Source organism: Lagopus leucura, unplaced genomic scaffold (genome assembly GCF_019238085.1).
Source record: "Lagopus leucura isolate 7727_CA_CO unplaced genomic scaffold, USGS_WTPT01 Super-Scaffold_100008, whole genome shotgun sequence".
Lineage (NCBI taxonomy): Eukaryota > Metazoa > Chordata > Aves > Galliformes > Phasianidae > Lagopus > Lagopus leucura.
In genome coordinates this window covers 13,660,968-13,684,062 of record NW_024962265.1, presented here as the reverse complement: position 1 = coordinate 13,684,062, position 23,095 = coordinate 13,660,968, and the positions used below count along the sequence as shown (strand labels likewise).

The window sequence follows — 23,095 nt, the reverse complement described above, 5'->3', positions numbered from 1 at the left end:
TCTCCTAATAAAATACTGGCTCCATCTACAACATTCTAAATAAGAGCTCTGATTACTGTGAAGTATAGGATGATAACTCAGAACAAAGAAAAAGGCGAGTGATACCATAAATTGCATTAATTTTAAGCTCCAAATTTCCATAGAACAGTGCACCTTCAGCTGACTGCTCAGTCCTGCAGAAATTGTTCTGCAGTATTCACCAGTGATGTATGCATAAGTCAGCATCCCCAATGGCAGCGTGCATTTACACCCACTGACTGCTCACTGACATGAGAAATATGTTTGGGTAAATACTTCTTGATCTGTAATTAACCTCACCTTCACCAAGGATAGCAGAAGTTGGTCTGGGCAACTACAGCACTACATAGCACCATCTGTGTAAACTGAAGAGCAACACATTTAAGTAATTTTGCTCTAGGTTACAAATGCTAGAGCAAAAAATCCAGAGACAGTGATTACCGCAGCAGCATCATGCACTGTTTCACTGCCAGTATGCTCAACAGCTTTTTACATCTTCAAACTTTGAAGCATTCAAACAATTGCCATCAGCTCATTTACAGGGAGCTTAGTGATATTTCTATCTGTACAAGCTCTCAACTAGAAAAGAAATTGCCAAATCATAGAGGGGTTTGGGTTGCAAGGGACTTCAAAGCTCATCCAGACCCAACTCCTGCCATGGGCTGGCTGCCACCCCACCAGCTCAGGCTGCCAGGTCCCCATCCAACCTCCAGGGATGGGGCACCCACAGCTCTATGGGCAGCTGTGCCAGGGCCTCACTCTGAAAGTCAAGAATTTCCTCATAATATCCAATCTGTATCTTTCCTCTTTTGGTTTAAAACAATTCTCCTTCCACCTGTGAGCCACTGGCATAATGAAAAAGGACAATGAGCACACACTAAGATTCTCATGAAAGCAGAGATTCTAATAAAATAAAGTGGCATCCTGCAAAACAAGAGAGCTGCTGGCATTGGGCACATTCCCTTTACCTGGTATTTGTTTGCTAGTCTTCTTCTATCCACCTACACTAACTGTTGGACACTAACAAGTCAGCAAACAAAACCCAAGACGATCCTCCAGCAACATTAAATATTTATTAAGCTCTCTCGAAACAGAAGAGGCACAAAGAGAGCATAAAATAGAAAACAGGAGAGAAAGAAGTATGTCTGAACTGTATGGAGAGCTGACACTGCAGCCCTTACGTGTGGAAGGTGCAGAATAACCCTCACATCATCACACTTAACAGCAAGCGAGTCTTCACTGCCCAGTTTTATCATTTCAAGGTCAAAGAGTTGGACAATGGAAGCTTTACAAACAGGAAGTTAAATAACAGTAAGAGTAGTTTTCCTTCAGTCTTTCATTTCTCCATCAACACTTGATTTTTTCCCCAGTGAGTTTTCAATATGAAAACAAGATGTGTGGAGAATCACACATAGAGTGATTTTATCTTAAAAAAGTCAACATAGTATTAATCAATTTACACAAGTCCCTCTTTTCCCCAGATGCTAACATCACTAGATCAAAACTAACTCTGGTACTCATATGTAAGTAGGTTAAATACTTAGTTAATCCTTTCACAAGGAAATACATTTTTGTGCGGAAGTGACAGTGGCATTTTAAGTGCCAGTGGCATGTTAAGTGCCAGCATTCAACTGCTTTAGTCTATCACTACTTCAAAGAAGAACACACCAGGTGTCTGGACACCTGTACAGAGCTGTGACCAGCACACCTGATCATCCCATGCAGCAGCAAAATGTTTGGTTTTGAACAAAAGAGTTCTGTCAGGCTGTTTTTCTGCAACATTCATGATGCAAATAAACATGGAATAGTAAGTATTTAATTTACAGAGACTGGATAATTCCACTTGTTCCAAACTCTACTTGTTTAAATATCTGATGTCTAAAATGAAAAGATTCGTTTAATTCAATCCTAAAGTCCTCAAACTCGCCTTCCACAAGGGCTCGCAGCCCATTTTCAGACGTACTACGGATGTTCAAAGAACTGCTCTTTCACTTCAGAAGTTGATAGCTTTGCCAAAAGATGCTGCTAGGTTAGCTTCCCTGAAGGCTTCTGATACCGTCTGCAGAGAACAAACCAAAGGTACAACTCATTAATACCTACATGCAGTCACAGCACGTCTGTGTAACCCCCGTGTTCAACAATTGCTTCAGAAAAACTTACTGGATGGGCATGGCAAACTCTGGCCACATCTTCACACGATGCTCCGTACTCCATAGCAAGGGCTGCTTCGTTAACCATTTCACCAGCACCCTGCAGTTTAATGTTTGTAATTAGAACAGATCTTTATGCAATTGTCTTGCTTCCTCTGAATTGCTAATTAAGAAATACCCAGCTTTAAATAAGCATCTTCTGCTAAGAAGAAAACCATACTATGACGTGCTTCAGCTGTGTTCTTGTGTCAGTCCTAAGTACTCTGTCAATTTGGTGGCTAAGCTAAGCTGAGCTTAAAACTGAGCACAGTGCTAGAACAGAGTACTTGCTCTCTCATTGCTGAGGTTTGTGCAAAATCTGGGCTTTGTTCCACATGGGATTGGTTAGATGCTACCTATGTTCTGATCCAAGGTACTGTACATTATCACTGCAGGGAAGGAAAAAAAACAACCAAAAAACCCCAAAACTTTAATGCTCTTTAAAGCCCTCCTAGAAAATTAATCAGATAACCAAATAAACTGAGGTACACTACTATATCTGCAGCCTCATTTTCATTAAATATTGGTTGCATTTGTGGGGACATAGCCAGAGAAAAATATCTGGATAGCTGAAAATAAAACAGTGAATAAGTAATTGTATTTTCAGAATTAAGATCACAATCTGAAGATTTCTCGCCTGCCCCTTCCATTTACCAATTAAAATTACTGCCTGATAAAGCTGAGCTGTGCTTTCTTTAGAGAATGTGGATCTTCATCAGTGACTGAGTCCAGACTCGGTGACTGCAGCCAACTCTGCAGGAGTAGAGAAAACCAGAGAAAAAAGAAAAGCAATGGAAGAAAACTGCAATCTGTCCAGCTACTCCAACATCCAGAACTTGAGTCAATTTCTGCTGCTCTCTTGAATATTTGGCAATATTCATAAAGATGAAACTGTAAGAGACTGCGTAACCCTCACATTTTCAGGGAATAGAAAAGAAGGAAAAAGCTGTGTCCATTGCCAAGTAACAGTAAAACAGGGATGTGAGCAGGAGGGCTGTAAAAGAGAAAAATCAGTAAAATCCATGGAATTTTGTGAGGCAAATCTTCCTTTTTACAAGCACCACGTGGCAAAATGAACCACCCTTAATGCTACCAGGACAGCAACACACTTTACAATACTTACTGCGCCTAAGATGTGTGCACCCAACATCCTGTCTGTTGACTTCTGACTAAGAATCTTCACCATGCCATCTGTGTCAGCATTTGTCTTTGCTCTACTGTTTGCAGCAAATGGAAATTTCCCAATTTTGTACTCTACTCCCTACAAAACAGGTATTTGTTACTGACACTGAGTTAATGATCGGGAAGCTCAACAGGAATGATGCAGCCAGTCGGACAGCAATAAAAATAGGTCTAATACAAAACTAGAAGGAGACATGCACAGAACAACGTGTGAGAATAACAGGCAGAAAGAAGTACCAGAAAAAATAGCATAGAAATGGTATGAACTTCACAAAACAGAAGTTATTAAAGAGGACTGTGATCCTTTGCGAGAGCAGCATGCAGGAAGGAATCATTCAGCCATACACGCTATGCAATAAATTCAGAGAAATTCTCCCATGAGAAGCAGCTAAACAAAGCAACAGCCATTATCACACTATGAAACCACATCCAAGACAGAAAAACAGTTTTGTCCAGGAAGAAAACGGTACCTCTTCTTTCAGCTGTTCTTCTGATTTGCCAACCCAGGCCACTTCGGGGTGAGTGTATATGACAGAGGGGACGCAGTTATAATCAATGTGAACTGCACCTCCAGCCATCCCTTCAACACACAGAATGCCTTCGTCCTCAGCTTTGTGGGCCAGCATAGGTCCAGCAACTACATCACCAATAGCATAGATGCTATCAGATCAATGAAACACAATTAGATGCTGTTTAAAGATGTACTAGCACACCTCAGCTACTACATATAACAGTTTAAAACATGACTGGAGTTTTCTGCAAAATCAGATTAAACAACTAATACACAGAAGAAATCTGGAGATTACATGAACAGCTTCCACTGAATGAACACACTTCAAGAACCACTGCCAGCACATCCTGACTTTCAAATTACAGAACATTAAAAGGTTGACTAAAAAATCCTAAATAAACATAAATTGAGCTTCTCTTTCAGGAAAAAAAAAACTACATTAAGCAATTTTTAAAGTGTCTTAAGATAAACTTGTAAAAATAAGAGTCCTGGTCTAAAGAAAGTAAAAATCACTAAATATTACTTACTTTGGAATTTTGGTTTGGAATCTGTTATTGACTGGGATTCTCCCTCTCTTATCAAGTTCAATTCCAATGTCTTCAAGTCCTAGATTTTTTGTGAACGGACGCCTACCAATGCACACCAGGAGCACATCACAAGTTATGACTTCTGCCTTTCCACCAGCAGCAGCTTCAACACTACATAAAAACAAGAATGCTAAGCTGTAAACCTGCAGTACTGCATTTTGCTGACTAGTGATTAATATGATCCAGATGGTGACCTAGTGGCTGAACCTGGCATCCCAACACTTGCCTCTGACCTATCCCCCATTTCTTCCTTGCAAGACTTGATGAGTAGGAGAGGAAGAAAGGGCTAGCAACTCTTACTACATTTGTTAACAACTCCTGGATACAGAAATTCAGGTTATGCATCTGTTAACAAGTAGCACAACCTGCTAGGAGCAAATTTGTACAGCAAAGCAATCGGTGCTGAGTACACAACATCCAAGTTATTTATATTTCAGAGAGAGGCAGAGTCACGCACTCTGAGCAAACTTTCTCCTGGCCCCACACAGAAGAACTGTTAGCAGTTGCCTTCCATAAAGTGCATCCCTCAAAGGCATCTAGAACAAGTTTAGTTTGCATCCAGACTGCAAGAACGAACCAAGGAATAAGCAGGGTTAATTAGGAAACTTGCTTCAAAAGCGTAGTTCTGAACCAGAATGAAACTCTAAGCAGAAACTACAGGAGAAATCTAGGTAGTACCAGTACAGCAGTTCACAGAGGCCCAAATCTAGGACTTCTCCAGTGGTGGAGGACAGACTACCCTGAGCTATGGACATGCAGCAGATACAATTCCTTGTACTGAGATTCCAATGAAAAAGGCACTTAAGCTTATGTTCATTAAGAAACACTACACATTTTCTTACGACTCAAGCTACAGCTTATGCTACCAGTCTGCACAGAGAATAAGTTGACAAGAAAAGCAGCAGCATATAGGTATGGACATTTACAAGGAAAATTTGCTTTATGTTTTTCTGTATTAGTTGTTCACTTAAATCTTCAATAGACTCTAATCTGGCCATTAAAAAACAGTCTGAGACAGCTTCATTTATTTCTAATTAGAAGTAATCAATCTTTACCATGCTTATTTAGAGACAGGGAAGAAAGGACAACATAACTCTCCCAATAAGCACCAAAGTACTAATAATGATATGAATAACTGCATTTATGTTAATTATACCAAAAGCAAAGAACTTTCACAAACAGCACAATTTAGGTTTCTCACTAAAAATCCACTGGCTTTACACTAGCACACCAACCCAAGCCAGTGGAACCTCTCCTATATAAGCAAGCTTGATTTCAATAAAGCCAAAGTTATGAACACACTAAGTTAGAATACAGGATAAAAATTAAACTTCACTGAAGATTAAGTTTCATTTCTTCCTGTTTCAATAATAATATCAGAATATTTAAGAATAGGTTTGAAGGACTGAGCAGGACAAACACAACCTGTGTCCCACTGGTTCTAAGGGAAATACTTACGCTACATCAATTTTCCCATCCGGTTTCTTGGTAGCACCCGTAACTTTGGTGTTTAGCTTAAACTTAAGTCCCTGCTTCTGAAGAATACGTTGGAAGTTTTTGGAGATCTCCATGTCAATTCCCATTCCACCAACATGGCCCATGAACTCAACAGCCGTCACATCCGCACCGAGGCGCTGCCAAACTGAACCCTGTGGTCACAACAATATTCTTAAAGGAAAAGTTTTTTGAAGGAAAACTTCAGGTTTCCTTACTGCAATATTTACCACTGAGACTGGAAACTGCAAAAGAGGGACAACAGGTAACAGCAAACTGATCAACGTTTACAAACCATTAGAGTGTAGGATATAACATGTCTGTTCCCAACAGCCTTACTGAAAAGATGGATTTATCACTGCTTGTTTGCATCCCTAATGCTTTAGTGATTTAAGTTATGGAATTAAGCTTTTAAATAAATAGTTAAGAAAACAAACAATTAGGTACATATATATTTACACACACACACAGGCATAGAAAAATTAAAAATCAAATTAATTGGAACACAGCTCAGAAAACTCAAAATAAGAATTCTATAGTGCCCTAATACCAAACTAAAGCAAAACAATAATGAGTTATAGAAATTTTCTGCAATAGAATATAACTACTGCTGCTTTTGCATTTATTTACAACCATAACCACTACCATCACCTTCCCTAAAACCACATACATCCATTTAATTCCATTTACCTCGAAAGTTACTCACACCAATCTCAACAGTATTTATCTTCACTTACACTTGCCCTGCTCAGTGGCCAGCAGGCAGCTGACCAGTGGCAGCTAAGGCAACCACTAAGCAGGTCTGCAGATTTTCAGGCAGTTGCAGACCAGCAAATAGATGTTCTTAATACTATGCAGGTATGAGGCAAAAGGACTCAGACCTTCAGACCTAGGCAGAATACAAAGTCTTCACTCCTTTTGTTATTAGACACAGTGCTTGCAATTGTATCACAAAATATTTGGGGGATTAACTGCTACACACAGGTATTTAGCACGGTTTCAAGTTTATTTACATTATAAGAGGAAGTTCTCTTACCTACATACAGAACAAACATCAGTGGAAGTTAAACAAAAAACCAAACCCAAAACTACACAAAAGGCCTACACATTCCTCTCTATTTTCTCCACTTAGTTAACCAGCTGCAAGAACACTGACCCAAACACTTCCTAGCTTCTAAGGTAAGAACAACAACAACAAAAAGCTAGCATGCCATTAAGTGTGAGAGTTCAACAATACTGGCTAAATCACAGCAACAACATCAAATGCAGTGAAAAAATAACAGTTACCTCATAAATAAAGGATTAAGAGCTTTAAATAATCTCTTACCAGTTCCACACCAATGACTCCTGCACCAATGACAACCATCTTCTCAGGGACTTTTTTCAGGGACAGAGCACCAGTGGACGACACAATATTATCTTCATCAATCTAACAGCAAAGAAAGCCACAAAGGGAAATTTACAATCTCTTTTGTACATCACATGAATTCCAAACAGATGCAAAAGTATTATACATTAAGTTACGCAGCTGTTTCACGCTGAAAGAAAGTAGCACCAAGATTTCAAATACGTACAGTGATTCCAGGGAAGGGAGCAACTTCTGAGCCTGTAGCTATGAGTATGTTCTTTGTATTGATAACTTGTGTGCTGCCATCATCTTTGGTTGCAGTGACTTGGTTTTTGCCAGTTATTTTCCCAAACCCAGATACATGTACAACCTTTAATAACCAAGAACACAGTAAGTTAAGGTTCAAATTACTTATGTAAGTTATGCTATATTTAGAAGCATAGAATCACTCAGGTTGAAAAAGACCTTAAAGATCATCGAGTCCACTTAATATGAATCTCACCAGAGAGAAGCTGCTAATGCAAACCTTTGCATTGGCATCCAGAACAAATCACAAAGTCAGCACTGTTGTTTTAAGTAGACCCAAGAACAAGTTGTTCATTTAAAATATCTTACAAGTGAAGCACTCAGTCTGCCCTTGCCAAATCCTTTGATCAAATAAGTTTACGTGGCAAGAATGTGAGAATGCAAGAAGCGACATAAGCGAGAAAAAAATACATACATTTACTTCAGTAAATAATCCAAACTGACCTTGTTTTGTTTAAATAAATGAGCAATTCCACCCGTTAAGGCCTTCACCGCACCGCTCTTCTGTTCCATCATCTTCTCCAGATTCAAGCGGATTCCTGTAACTGAAATTAAAAAGCTTCAATGGAGCATTCCACTTTTACTTACAGGAACTAACCTACAGAGAACAGCTCTGACAGGGAGATGCCCCAAACGCCCCATTAAACATTAAAGGTTATGTTTAACGATTGATATGTCACAAAGCAGTATTATTCTTTTCAAGTGTAACTTCTCCAGCCAGCAATCACATTCCTAAATCTCTAGCTGGCAGAGAAAGGATACTGGTTGCAAGTCAACAAAGCTTTATGACCAACTTTCCTACAATTATAGTAGTCAGACCTGAACCATTAACATTAGTTTCTTGATGGAAACCATTTAGTTCAATAGGCACCAACAAGTTGCTCTGCACACTCACTTTCAATTCCTCTGCTAGCAAAGTCTTTTCCATGGGCCAAATGATACAGATGTGAGTTGTTCAGCAAGGCCTAAAACATACACACAGAAATGTAAACTGAGACACACAGATGCAACTGGATTTTTTACCACAATATTAAAAAAAAAAAAATAATGAAGTTACTTGGAAAACAATAAATCTAATAAATCTGACATTTGTATTTTAAAAGGTGCATCTCAAATGTACCAATTACATGCAGAGAGTAGTTAAGATCACTCCTACACTTTTTGCCCTTTTCACTAGAGAAACTGGAAATGGTACCATTGAGAATAAAGAGGTAGAACAGACTTTAAGCAAAGGAAAACAATAGATGGCTATGACTCAGTAGAACTTCCTTATCAACTCAGAAGAGAAAATTTGTCAACAAAAATACCAGGAAGATACAGAAAAGCTGGAGGAGGAAAAAATCCACTGAAATCGCTGTTAAATTTTAGCCTGTGTAAACATCAGTTAAATTGTGTAGCTGAGTTACGCTGAAGTCATTATAACTGTACAGCTGGCAGAGCTGAAACTACATGGTTTAGAGCCAGTTCAGATCACAGGGTTATCGCAATTCAAAAATAAAATTAGCACAGTTCCTTTCTAAGTGCATTTAAAGATGAGCAGCTTGAAATACAGAATCTCCAAAGTGTAATTTGATTAGAAACTGCAATGTAAGAAGTGTCTTGGGAAGAAAAATTTACACCTTTTACTACAATCATCACTGCAACCATGGAACTGCCAACATCCTTCTACAGTGTAACAGATTGAATTCCAAAGAGAGCACAACTCAAAGACTACTTTAACATATCTGCCTTGTACACACACACTTAAACTAATACTGCTGGACCAAGATAATCTCATTTTTGTCAATAAGAACAACCAACTGTCACCCTTAAATTTATTTGCCTGTTTTATCTGTCACAGCCCTGAATCTGTGATAATCCAATACATCAACCAAAGACACAGCTCTGCAAAGGCCTTCAGCAACTACCAAGGAAAAAAGAAATCCACGTGCAATGTATTTTGAGTGGCTTTTTTGGAAAGGAATATCTGAATATTTGTTATTGCTTCAGCACATGTACCCTACATAACCACTTCATAAGAAGTGTACTGCCACTGGAAAAAGCTCTGAATAGCACTTAGGTTTAGCCAGGGCTTCAGAACTGCTTTCAAAAGAACTTCAATGGCATAAAACTAATCAAAGGTTCAAGAAGAAAAGTCACTTCAATGGATACCAGCAGAATGCCAAACTTGCACAGTCGTGCTGTGCTGATCTACAACTCATTTTTGAGTTTTTCTTCAGTATAAATTCTGAGTTTCATCAGATACATTACTGAAATGTCTAGGCAAAGTGACACATTACTTTTCAGAACTTTGCACTCCTTCTGTATTCTACAGTGTTTTCTGCTAAGCTGCTAACAGAACCTCTATCAGCAAACAGATTGGAAAAGCAATACCGTCAGGAGGAACCTTTACAAAAAAGCTGTGTGTTATTATAGGCAGCACAAAGCTGATCACCAATACCTTCCTTCATCTGCTGGGTATTAATGAGGAACACTCCACCTAGCAATAGCACAGTTCTTATAAAGCTCTCATTTTGAAGTTGCTTAAAACATGACTGACAACATCCAACTTAACATCCAACACTTGGTACTCAGGAATTTCTTATTTCTCCTTTCTTTCAGAGCACACACCCTTTTCTCTCCCCACTGGCACTACTCCACACAAGCACCACCAGCCTCACTTTTCAAGACATCCTTTGGAGGCAGTGAGAATACTATTTTTAGCTTACATGACTATTACAAGAGTTACTATTGGTGGAGTGAGACAGTCATATTCAGAGCACAGCACATCCCATCAAAAAACTGTTATGAATTTTTTCATTGGTGTCTCCATCCCCATAATTTAGATTCACATTCTGTACCTCCAGTGACTGAATAAGCAGCAACGAATCATTCCTTTACTCTAAGTGCAACATTCTAGACAAAACTACAAGTATATTGAAAATAAAAGACTTGAAAGGATTGAGAATTGCACACAGCAGACTTTAAGACAAAATCACCTTAAACTGTATTTAAATGGCATTTAAATGCTGTATTTAGTTAGTGGTTACCACACAGACTGATCAGCTCACCAGAGTGCAGATGCATCTGCATACACCTCTGCTTTTATCCCTCTTCCTCTCTTCCTCTCCACAAAACACAGTTTGTAAGCAGAATGTTCCTACTGAATTAGTAAGTATTGCAGTCCTTATTATTACTTTCATTCATGTAAATCATTTGGTTGCAAGTTATTTTTTTAAACAATGTATGTCAATCTTGGAAAAAGATAAGTAGAGGTTTTAAAGAGATGCACGTAGGAGCTATTGATTTTACTGAAGTTATGATAAACAATGCACCCTTACCTTTGAAGGAATACATCCAACATTCAGACAGGTTCCACCCAAGGTTTCATTTTTTTCTACACAGACAGTCTGAGGAAAAAAAGGAGGGGAGCGAATTGTAACCTTTTTACAGGAGCAAAAAGAAATGTCCCTTCCTTCTTTGATGAGCATGGAACATATGCACAAAATAACAAATCTCTTGGTTTACACTCCAAGGAAACAAATTTGCAGAGAAGTGACTCCACAGAGGAAAGCCTGTCATCATTTAACTTGCTGCTTTTGTGGGAAGCAGCAATGACAGTACCACGAAAAAGAGGACTTGCGTCAAATCAAAGAACCACATGGAGATCAGCTGATCCCATCTACCCCTGTTCCTGTTTTAAGCAGACAAACACAAAATGATCCAAGTGCTTTAACAGCTGCACTGTGGATCAAACAACACCAGACCACTCTCACCTTTACCTGATAGGGCTTTGCCTCATCCACTTTAAATTAACCTCACTGACAAGGCCAAGCAAAGCTGTTCCAAAGCCAACACCCAAGGAACCTTGCTGACAATAACACGGGATGCTGTAGTGGTGATACAAGGTTTTAGCTTGTGCTAGTAGAAGAAGCAGTACAAGTGAAGGTTCAAATTCAGTAATTCAATAGAGCAGCTTCAGGTTATTCCATGGATGACATAACTACAGAAATTATCTACTTGCCAGTCTCACCAAAGCATCTTATGTTCCTTGGGGGTAGCATAAACATGTGAGTTTCTTTAGTGCTACAGGTGATGCATGCAAGCCTGCCCAACCAACTCTAAAGAAAAAATAAAAGCTGTTTGCCAGGATGAAAATGCAGAAAACAAAGCACTGTTTGTTTTTTTTTTTTAAACCCTCTGCTATATGGTGACCTATTGTAGGCAAATACGTGAAGGTCTTGAGTAAAGTGTTGCTCCAGGAAAAGCAGGCTTCTAGCTACCAAAAAAAAATCTTAGGAGAAATAAATACGAAACATTATGGTAGATCATATAAAACTTAACTGGAACCTGTAGCAATGACCATCTTTTCTCCAGGTCCTAATAGCCCAGTGATAACATATGTACATATACACACACACACACACACGAAAGAATATTTATTAAATCAAGACCAAAAAAAAAAAAAATTGACATTTTAATTACCTGCACTAGGGTCAAAAGCAGATGTAAAACTTAACTGACTCTTAAAAAATCCTGTTTTGGTACTGTTACACATTAGGCTAAAACATACTCAGAGACATCACTGAAATTCAGCTGTTGGAAGAATGAGGGACAACACTAAGAACTACAAAGAATTGAGGCTGAAGAGACCTTTCCCAGAAGCCACGCAGCCAAGCTTCCTTCTCCAAACACAGTTAACATCAAAGCTGTCTCAGGTGGCTCAAGGCCTTAACAAGCCAAGCCCTGAAAATCTCTAAGGACGAAGGCTACATGCAATCTGGACCTGCTCCAACATTTCACTGAACTCTTCTTGTAAACAGAAGCTCCTGTCCTTGCCAGTTGGTCTCATCACCTTGGTTTTTTCATGAAGTCCTGCTGCCTTACTTCAGAGGCACTGGGATATACCAGCCAACAGAACATACACAAGTACACTTAGCAATGCCTTCTCAGATTCTGAAGTACTTCAGAAAAGAAAGATGCAATGCCAGAAGAGTAAATTGGTTTTGGGTTAAGGGGTCAAGAGAAACAGCAATCCTGCTGATGTCACATTCATGAATGAAAGTGAAACTTACCAGCATGCTGATTTTCACTTCTAAACTCCCAAATGGCCACCAAATTCCTCCAGTGGCATTAGGAAATCACATCAGCTGAGTACTCTTTGGTACCTCCCCTCCCCCTAACAGAATCACTGCATGTTTTATGTTGTGGAGTGGCTGAAGAGTGATCAGGTCTCAAAAGGTCTGCTCTTACCTTAAACCCAAGCTGAGCAGCTTTGATTGCAGCAACATAACCTCCTGGACCAGAACCAATAACTGTGACATCCGCATCAACTGCAACAGGGAACATTAGACTTATTTTTTCAATAATTAAGACTTCATTGCAGGACCAATTTGTTCTTGAAATTTGGAAATACCAAATAATGGAAAAAAAATAAAAATTTCTATTAAAAAGTATGCAATTTAATACACTGGGAAAATTACACTTCACAAAATACTTTCCAGACAAAAGGAAAAGTTGTGTAGAAGTATTTTACAAATAAAGAAAAAGCTTTAAACTTCACAGGGAAAATAATGTAAAATGAAATTAAACAGCCAGGATGCATCCAACCCATCCTTCCTGCTATAAAATCTTTAAATCCAGCTGTCTGAACAGTTCATTTAAACATTTTAACAATGCAGTTTCTTCTGTTGTTTGGCACAAAAGATACATGAGCAGTACATGCTGTACTATTATTAGATTATACTGCAGAAAATATGGCTGAGGTAAACTTCTGTGCAAGCCCTATTGATTATGAACACAGAAGATACTATGAACTTTGTACCTCATTTGTTTCTAGTAATCATAACTTCCTCTGCAATATTAAATTACTGCCACTGTTCTTACATTAAAGCTCAGCTTCTATTTATACCTTTAGTTTGACAGTAAATATGACAAATAAGCTTTTCTCATAGAAATGGCTCAGGTTGTAAGGAACTTCAAAGCCCATTCAGTTCCAGGCTCCTGCTGTGGGCTGGCTGTTCTGACTTTTCTTAGAAATGTCCACTGCATATATGTTTGTTCAGCTTATTTTTAAGACTACCTCTAACGGTGCTTCAAAATGGATAAGCAAATAAAAGCGTGCTCTGATGGGCTTTAAAAGAGGAAATGGGGAACAGTATCTGGGGCTTGCTTGGGAAACACAGTACTGGCACCTGTTTGCAGAAGGCCAACACCAGGCATTGTGTTGGCCATTTCTGATTGCTGCTTGGTGCTGGATTTGCTCTATGCCAGCTGTGCCAGGGCCTCACCACTCTTTCCGAGAATAAATTGTTCCTAATATCCAACCTGAGCCTCCCGCGGAGCAGCCTGAGGCCGTTCCCTCTCGCCTATCGCCTTTAGCTGGGAGCAGGGCCAGCCCCCACCTCACCACAGACAGCAGCGCACAGCGATCTCCACCTGCCCGCAGCAGCAGCTCCCGTTACCGCCTGCAGCACCGGGCCAACCCGCGGGTCGCAGCTCAGCTTTCCGTTCTGAGAGCGGCTTTACCCGCGGTGAATTACCTTGATCGGCGTAGCTCCTCTGCGGCACGGCACAAACTCCCTGGAGACCGCGATGAACTCGATCAAAATGGCTCCTCTGGAAGAGAACAAGCCACGGCTTTAAAAGCTGAAGTTCGACCTCGAAGAAAAGCAAACACTGAGCCACGCACGGAACGCGGCCCCACGGCGAGGCCACGGCGTGAAAGCGGAGAAGCGCGGCCGAGCCCAAGCGCTCCGCCTGCCCAGCGGCAGGGGGTGGCGTGAGGAAAGCCGAAGCCAAAGCCGAGCCCGAGTAATGCGGTTCCTCCCCACCCGTCTCCCGCCGCCCGCCTCGCGGTACCACCGCCAACGCCGTACCCGAGCGAGCGCACAGGACACGCGGCCCCAGCGCTGCATTATTATTGCTGCTGCTGCTGCTGCTGCTGCTGCTACTGCTGCTGGCCCAGCCCGCGCCCGCCGCCACCCCAAGGACTCCGCGGACTCGCGCAGGCGCACCGGGAACGGGCGGCTGTACGGGAGCCGCGAGGGGCCGCCTGGAGGAGGCGGCCGGCGGTGCGGCCCGGGAGGCGCGGTCACGGGACTGCAGGCGGGGATATGCAAATGAGCCGCAAGAAGCGGCAGGGGGCGCTGTGTAATTGCCTGCTGGAGGGGAGACATCGTGTCCAGAAATGCCAGGCTTCGTGGTTATAGACTTAAATTGTTTAGAAGAACCTACAGGGAGAAGAGCAATCGTCCTTTTAACAATATATAGTTGGTTCTGTGGAAAATAGTTTAGGAAGTACACGCACTTTCACCCAGCAACGCTGTGTGGAAGCAGCTGGTTCAAAGCAAAAGGCTGCCAGCAGTGGACAGAACTCCTCTGTCTTAGTGCAGGATTTGTCTGCTTGCCCTCCATCGGCCCTGAGGTCTGAACACATCTGATCTCTCAGCATTTAAATCCCTTATCTCTTAGGCCAGCTAATGAGAAAGCACCCTGCAGTCAGCAGCGCTTGTCAGGGTCCCATTGCTCCCCCCATCCTCATTAACGAGCAGACCAGTGAGAGCACAATGCAAGAACTATCCTCACTGGCAGCTCCCAACCCAGAGATTTTATGTCACCATGGCCATCTCACAGGTTCTGTGTCTCCATGGCCTTCTCTGCCAATGCACAGAGGATCCCAGACCATGCACAGGGCTACAATGGCCACCTCCCTATGCAGCCCACACTTGGCAGACCATGGATGTCTGTGGGAAAATTCACTTCTTTTTCAGACATACGTCAAAATGAAACAAGCACATTGCTGATGCAAGCACTGAGCAAGGTGAGAAGCTGGAGTGGACAGCTGCAGGTTCACCTTGTGCTGTGAATTTTTTTTAGGTCACCAAAGGGATGGGCATCCTTTGGCCGTTCCTTCAGAGTCCAAAAAGGGTATAGGGGTCAAGAGAAGTATAGAAAGCAGCAGAACATGACTTGATGGGTGAGAAAAGCAGGGAGGTGAAGGAGTATGGAGCTTGGCAGTTGCCTCTGAGCATCCTTGCCCATTGCCTGCATGTTCATAGAACCATGGAACCATAGAATGGCTTGTGTTGGAAAGGAAATCAAGGATCACTTTCCAATCCCCCTGCCACAGGCAGAGTTGGCAGCCACTAGGTCAAGTGCTAGATCAGATTGCCCAGGTCCCCATGCAGCCTGACCTTAAACACTCCTCTGACATCTTGCTTGGGTTCATAGTGGCTGGCACCACTTTCCTTAAGGTTCCTGGTGGTTTTGACAGAATTTAGATGTTAAAATTGTTTACTGAAGTTTCATATTCCTGAGTAATATACAAATCAAATCCCTAGTGCATCGCTTTTACAGTCAGGTTCATTATAAAACAAAATGCTTTTTGTTCTGTTGCTCCTGGAACATGACTCTGCCTCACCTTTCCTCCATTGTGACTATCCTTTCCTCAGTACTGAAGTTATGGCACATGCTCCCGATTTTTACTGCATCCCAATTTCATAACTCCTGATTTGTATTGTATTAGCATGTGTGAAATGCAGCCTTTCTGCAAAGCTGGATGAATGTATCCTGAACAACAAGCAATGCCAGCAGGCCAAGGAAGTGATTCTTCCCCTATGCACCATGCTGCTGAGAACACAGCTGGAGTACCACGTCCAGTTGTCAGCTCCCTGGTGTGAGAAATATGTGGATATGCTGGAATGAGACCAACAAAGGGCTACAAAGATCATCAAGAAATGGGAACACCTCACATAAGAGAGTCTGAGAAAGCTAGGACTATTCAGCCTGGAGAAGAGAAGGCTCAGGGGGATCTCATCAGTGTCAAAAAGTACCTGAAGAGAGAGGGCAAAGAGGATGGAGCTAAGCTCTTTTCAGGGTTCCCAGTGCCAGGACAAGAGGCCATGATCACAAACTGGAACACAGGAGGTTTCCTCTGAACATCAGGCAGCACTTCTGTGCTGTGAGGGTGGCTGAGCACTGGCACAGCTGCCTCAAGACTGTGGATCTCCTCTTTGGAGATCTTCAGAAGCCACCTGGCTGTGGCCCTGGGCATCCTGGTCTGGATGACCCTGCTGGGGTCCTGCTGGGGGAGGGGTTGGGCAGAGGGACACAGAGGGCCCTGCCAGCTCAGCCATGCTGTGATTTTGGGTCAGAAAAATAAACTGGAGCATACTCTGACAAGAATCGGCTCTGACTCGGAGCTGGAGGAGGAAAGCTGCAGGCACATGCTGAAGTCAACAGAGGGCATCATGACCACATACACTAATGAAGGTGCCTTTAGGCGATGTTCACATAAAAACTTAGATGATTATATATATTTTTTGAAATACCAAGTACCATATTGCATTACAAATAATATTTTTGTATGTGCTTATGCACACATGCGTTTGTCACACAGATATCAATATGATTAAACTATCTATCTAGTCAGAGTATTACACTAACTCGGGAAAGCAGAACTGAAAGAACTATTGCTGCACTCAAGTGATCTCTATCAGTGTCCTATGTTTTGAAAAACCATATTTAACACTAAATATGTTTTCAGGTGATTCCTACCATCTTTGATAAATCCTTTTGTTGTACTCTTCTTTTTGGCAAGAGTGAGCACCATAGCATGGTAAGGTATGTCCAGAAAGAAACAAAGGTGGGATTTTGTTTTACAGCTTTGCCCAAAGCAAGATACTGTATTGCTTTTTGGACTGTTTCACCTATTGATCTGCTTAGAACTTCCTGCCACTGGAGAATTAAAGCAAGGCAACAAGTAAGAAAGCTACAGCAAGTCCACGGCCACAGTGAGTTGCTCTATGTGAGGTTCTGCACCAAGCAAAGAGATGACAATATGTGGGCAATATGGGAGAAATAGGGTGGAGGAAGACAAGTGAGACAGGTCCAGATGCAAAATAACAGCATACCTCAGTTTCAAAGAGGATGCAGGACAACTGTCTGAAAAGCATACCAGGAATCCTGGAATGTACTCTGCTCTGTTGGTATTTTACAGAGATCTGTAGCTCCCAACTGCTTGCAGAATAGTTAAGTGTTTGGGACATTCCTTTGTTGCTGGAGCTTAGGGGAACACACGTAGAGGAGCAGGCATCAGGTGCACAGAATTGCTGCATTTTTGAGTTGGAGGGAAGCTAGATGGGAGTCTCAGTCTCCCCATAGAGCTCCAGATCTGGACCTTCTGGCAGGACCCATTTGGGTTCTCTCACACCAGGTGATGCTTGCACAAAAGGGCATCATTCCAAGCTGTAACCTTGACATACATATGAGCTCCTCGCATACCGTGCCTAAACACGCAGCACCCTGCCTCTGGCAGAGTCTTGTGACGGAAGCTGCAATCCAGCTGCCTCACCTGAGGGAGTGACACTTTGCATTTAAATGTTAGGCACCTAGTGAAGCCATCTTCCTAAAACAAGTACCCAAATTCCCTTCACGGTCAGCAGGTGTCTTAGAAAATAAGTCCCCAGGAGGTACTGTCTGCTTAACTCATATGCATGCACTAAAGCCAACACAACCTTGCTTGGGGCCTTCAAACATTCCTGTCTCTGCTTTTATTATATTGCAAAAGCAAACGATCAGGGTAGGATATGTTTCGCCTCGCTGTAGTTATCAAGAAGTCAGACACCTGTTTTGACAAGTCTTCTGGGCACCTATGGGAAGTACAGGAAGGTTTATGTTTTGAGAGGGTTATTCATCTCACCCCAAGGTGGGTGCCAAGGATTGTCATGCTAAGGTTGGCCACAGCTGTGCTCTTTGCTGAGCACAGAAGGAACACAGATCACCTACATTAAACATCTAACTTCGAGGTAGACAAAGCTAGCAGGAAAAAACTTATTCCATTTGTGAGGGAATGCCTCCATAGCCATGGAAAACTTGGGAGCTAGGTGGACATCTTGAGTTGTAAGGCTGGGCCCTTCCCTGCAGCATCACAGGTATACAACCCTGCTACCACTCTGCAAACAGGAAGAGGTAGTGCCAACCTTCATATCAGTTTGCTTCACTTTTATTAGATCTGTGCTTCAGGAAGAAAGTGGGAGCTGTCTCTGAAGTCCTTTCCTATGATTTCTTTCCATCTTACTTCCTCTTGGGGATTATTTTGCAACATCAGTGGATGGCTTTGCATATCAGTAAGTTCATGTACCTTGTGAAGTTTGGTTCTCCATGCTTTACTCAGTTCCGAAAACTAGTGACTTGATAGCTATGAGCAAAGACTGCAGATGAGGCCAGATGCAGCACATGGAAGCTGCGTCTGAACATGACCAAAGGCCTGTGATATTTCTATTAGGTTATGTAGGAGAAATAAATGATTCTCTGCAGTACAGAATTGTGCAGTGGCTGTAATTCAAAGATTTGAAATGGGAATTAGGATGAGATGAATATATCAATGATTCTTTCCATTTCCTGTGCTGAATTTGTCATTGCCCATTTAAACTTCCCCACAGACTGATCATACGAGAGCTGATCATCAAGTGCCAGTTAGTTTTCATATTAAAAGAAATAAAGAAAAAGTACTTTCATATGTTTTAAGCTCTCATTTCATTTTTCAAGACTTTAATAAAAATGAAACCCAGAAGCACTTTGTATTTTTAAATACTTGTAAAATTCACTGGTTTTATTACCAATGGAAAATGTAAATTTAAACCGAGGTGGAAAGTTTTCACAAAAGTTCTCGTGTTCACTAAAATCTCACTTCTGTGCCATAAAATAGCCATTTAAAAATGCAGTGACTATGCAGTATTTCACTTCCTTTGATTCCAAATGCTCCAGTAAATGTGGTAATTCGAATATATATGAAACCTAAATAACAGGGCTGCTAGCTTGCAGATGCCCTTCAAGAGATATATATTACATCAAAGAAATAGCAAGTTTCAGTCCAGGAAATGGCTTAGCTTTTGTTCTGATCTCCCAATACTTCTAATCTACAGAGAGAAGGGATTTTGTGATTCTCAGGAAGTTTTACCCCAGGAGTCAGAGGTATTTTTTTGCAGGAAAATAGAAAATCTCTGAAGTAATAAATTTCCATTTTTAGATAATCTTTCCTTTATGAAAGTCAAAGTTCTTTCTGAAGTACAGTATTACCATTCATCTTCAGGCTTTCTCAGTGATAACAGTGTGATAAGTGTAGTGCATTTCCTGCACCTAAGATTACTGTTCCTTTTACACTGTAAGTGCTGTATTGCACCTGGACTAGGGAAAACCCTGATCTAGCTCCATAAACAAACTGACACTGTGAAAATCAAGGTGCATGCTCTGCCTTAAAATGCAGTTTGCCCTTTAAAAGCCATAACTGATAGAGATTAGATATGTTAACATTGCTTTTTGCAATACTGTGTGGCAGTCTGTTAATACAGAACATTATAACGTTTATAACACGGTCATGCTCCTGGGAGGCACTGATTCTTTGCTGCAGTGTAGGCTGGGCTCTGCCTGCTGAGAGACAGCTCTGGGGTCCTGGTGGACATCAAACTGGCCACGAGCCGGCAACGTGCCCTGGCAGCCAAGAAGGCCAACAGCCTCCTGGGCTGCAATAGCAAGGTCAAGAGAGCTGATTATTTCCCTCTGTTTCGTGCTTGTGGGACTACATCTGCGGAACTCAATCCAATTTTCTCTTCCCAGTGCAAGAAAATATGGTGAGAGAGGCAAGTGACACGCAGGAAATTCCTGCCAGATATTAGGCAAAAATGTGGTCAAACACTAGAACTGGGAACGAAGGAGTCGGTGGAGTCTCCACTTGGAGAGATATCCCGAATTCAGCCAGGCAGCGCCCTGAGATCTTCCTGACCCGACCTAGACCATCTGAATCAGATGACCTCCAGAGGCCCCTTCCAACCTCTACCACTCCATGATTTTATGTTTGGATTTTGGATACAAATTTTCTGCTATATTATCATGAACGGAAAGCAAATCCTTTCTAATGAGCAAAGTTATGCCTACTTAAAAGAAAGTATGTTTGGGATCTTAACGGGAGCAGTGCTGATAGCAATACCTAACAATTTAATGCTGCAAGATACAAAGCACTTCCTGAAATCTCCCAGCTGCCAACAGTGACAAATGACCTACATGGGGATGCAGATAGGACTGCATTTAACACTTAGTAGACACACACACCTTACACACAGCTTTGTAGTAAATACAAGAACATTGAGCAAAAATATTTATAGAAATAGAGGTAGGTACTGTGCCTTGGGCACCTGTGTATCTGTCATCAGAGTTATCCAACCTGCTCTTGAGGAGCTCCAAGAAGGAGAGTTCTCACACTGTTGAAGGTCTATTCCTTGCCTCTTGTATAATTATTGTGGGAAAGTTTCACCTCTACCATATAACTACCCCAAGCTGGTTTATCTATCAAAGAGAATGTTTTATCAGTTTGATACAATTTGTTCTTTAAAAAAGTCTGTTCATAGTTCCTTATCTCTTTATTACCTCCAAGGTGCTAAAACGTGCATTAAAGTGCTGAAACAGCCTAGAATTCCTGTTTCTCCTTTCTCCCGTTAAAAATGAAATGCTTCAGCACCGCCACCATCTCAGTCCTTCTCTAGGTTTCTGAAGACCACCAAAATTTGCTTCTCTGATTCCTTAAGTAGTCCAGGGTGTATTCCAGCAAGTCCTGACAGCTTTTACTTGCAGTCTCGAAGCAAAAGTCTGTAAGTAAAACTTTAGATATACATCTTATATTTATTGTTAGGTTACAGAGAATAAAGAAAAGTTCAATAACATTTAAGCAGTGTAGAATGATACGTGACAAGTCTATGCACTGAGGTTGGTGTTTCAACAGTACAGAAGATTGTACTATGATCCTGACAGACAAATCACTCATACTGAAACAAAAAGGAAAGACTGACAATAAATACTTAATCCTTCTAAAATAGCTGTGGGGCTATCTTTAGGGATTTCTAGGTAACTAATGTTAATTTCTCTTCCTCCCCAGATAGACTTATCAAACACTGAACCCAAAAATGTGAACTTCCACATCTTAACATAAAGTCTCATTGTTTTTAACATGCTAACATGGAGATGGGATAGGAGCTGTCTGAAAAGTTTTTTTCCCCTCTGTTGTGGCTTCCAGTGCAGTCAGTGCTGTGATGGCAGGAATGATGAGCAGGAAACAGGTCCCAGCCCTGTGGCAGGTGAAGACCTTGGCCACACAGTCTGAGTACTGCATGCACCTGCCTGCAGCAGGGCTGTGCTTACTTCTGGCAGTTTAGTTTGCTGTTATCAGCATCTGAATTAACCAGTTTTAGCCAGTTCAAGTATGTCTACGTGAGTGGGAGTGAAGTGCAGCCATACCCCTAAACTTTGCTTCAGGGTGATGGGAGTGCCTGGATCAAACTTGACTTCTTTGGGAAAATGATATCTGTGGATCTGCAAGGCTGCTTTCAAGCACAAAGAATGGTAATGCACTGCTAGGTCACTAGATGCTCCAAGATCCCAAATCACAAAATAGTAGCCTAAAGTACAACAGTGCTACCTCTGCAGGAATAAGGAACGTCCGTTTCAGAGATTTACACTCACTCTAAGCGATGCACTACTTCTGCCTGCAGAGCCCAGCCTGGCAGCTCATTCTGCTCAGGTGCTTCAGGGACTTGCTGTGCCCGCAGCTCTGTGTCTCTGGCTCAATGTCATGCTGGGAGTCGTAGATGTGGCTGAATCAGGGTTGGAGCGAGTGAGCAGCATGGGGAATTTGTGCTAAACACAGAACATGTAGGACAACAAAACATGTTTTCACTTCAGCACGTACCTCTGGTTTTATGGTACTCCCTCGATGTCCTTCTTCATACAACTTGGGCATATCTAGACACTGATTCAACAACATTCAAAAGAATGAGTTAATACACATTTACTTCCCCTATCAATTTGTTCTGAAGAGATGGTTTCATGATTTGTCAGAGATATTCTTACATTGATTTCTCTTATAGATGCAGGTGTCTGAATCAGTTTACCTCTTGATGCACTTAGAATTAAATTCACAGTAATTATGCTCTAGCTCATCTCCAGTACCCACAAGACCATGGTTCAAGCACATTTATTCTTCCCAACTCCAGAGGGAGCTGAGGGAACTTGAAAAGTCGTGAAGACAAGGGGGCTGAGGAAGGATTGGGACTGTGCACTGTGCATTGTGTTACCGCCACAAAACTTGCTCTGAGTGCTCTTAGGGCAAACCTAGTTGCAGAGATTAATTTCAAAGTTTTTGCTTTGCCATTGTTCCTCTGATGTGATTTATGCCATAAAACTCCAATCTGACTATGCTTGAGGAGTTGTATGGTAACTAAACTAATCATATTGTGACTAAAATTGCAGAGAAGTCTCACAGCGTCTCTCTTCACTGGTAGCTTTCAAGTTTTGATTGATCTTTCACCACTCCTTTTGTATCTGTTCCTTTGTTGAGCTACACATCAGCATTTTTGTGGCAGGACAAAGTACACATCAGCACTGCACAATGCAGGTGTCAGGGTGTAGGAGAGGGAGCAGGACCTCCTCA

General features: G+C 41.6%; 1 protein-coding gene across 1 annotated transcript; it reads right to left on the bottom strand.

The window, feature by feature from the left end:
• Positions 1–1,072: 1,072 nt before the first annotated feature.
• Positions 1,073–14,580, bottom strand: DLD (dihydrolipoamide dehydrogenase). Its single transcript, XM_042872438.1, has 14 exons — positions 14,493–14,580; positions 14,157–14,232; positions 12,868–12,947; positions 10,956–11,024; positions 8,531–8,600; positions 8,080–8,180; positions 7,556–7,699; positions 7,309–7,410; positions 5,946–6,136; positions 4,428–4,598; positions 3,860–4,049; positions 3,331–3,468; positions 2,179–2,268; positions 1,073–2,077 (listed from the first exon to the last, which is right to left on the bottom strand). Exons 1-14 carry the CDS (start codon positions 14,529–14,531, stop codon positions 2,012–2,014), a joined length of 1,527 nt encoding a protein of 508 aa, XP_042728372.1. The 5' UTR covers positions 14,532–14,580; the 3' UTR covers positions 1,073–2,011.
• Positions 14,581–23,095: the final 8,515 nt, after the last annotated feature.

Excerpts from the sequence above, each read along its gene's own strand:
- DLD (XM_042872438.1), bottom strand. The coding sequence starts at position 14,531 with ATGCAGCGCTGGGGCCGCGTGTCCTGTGCGCTCGCTCGG. Across the intron at positions 14,233-14,492 it reads TGTCCTGTGCGCTCGCTCGG|AGGAGCCATTTTGATCGAGT; the intron begins GTACGGCGTTGG and ends GTTCTCTTCCAG. Across the intron at positions 4,599-5,945 it reads GATGGGAAAATTGATGTAGC|TGTTGAAGCTGCTGCTGGTG; the intron begins GTAAGTATTTCC and ends GTTTTTATGTAG.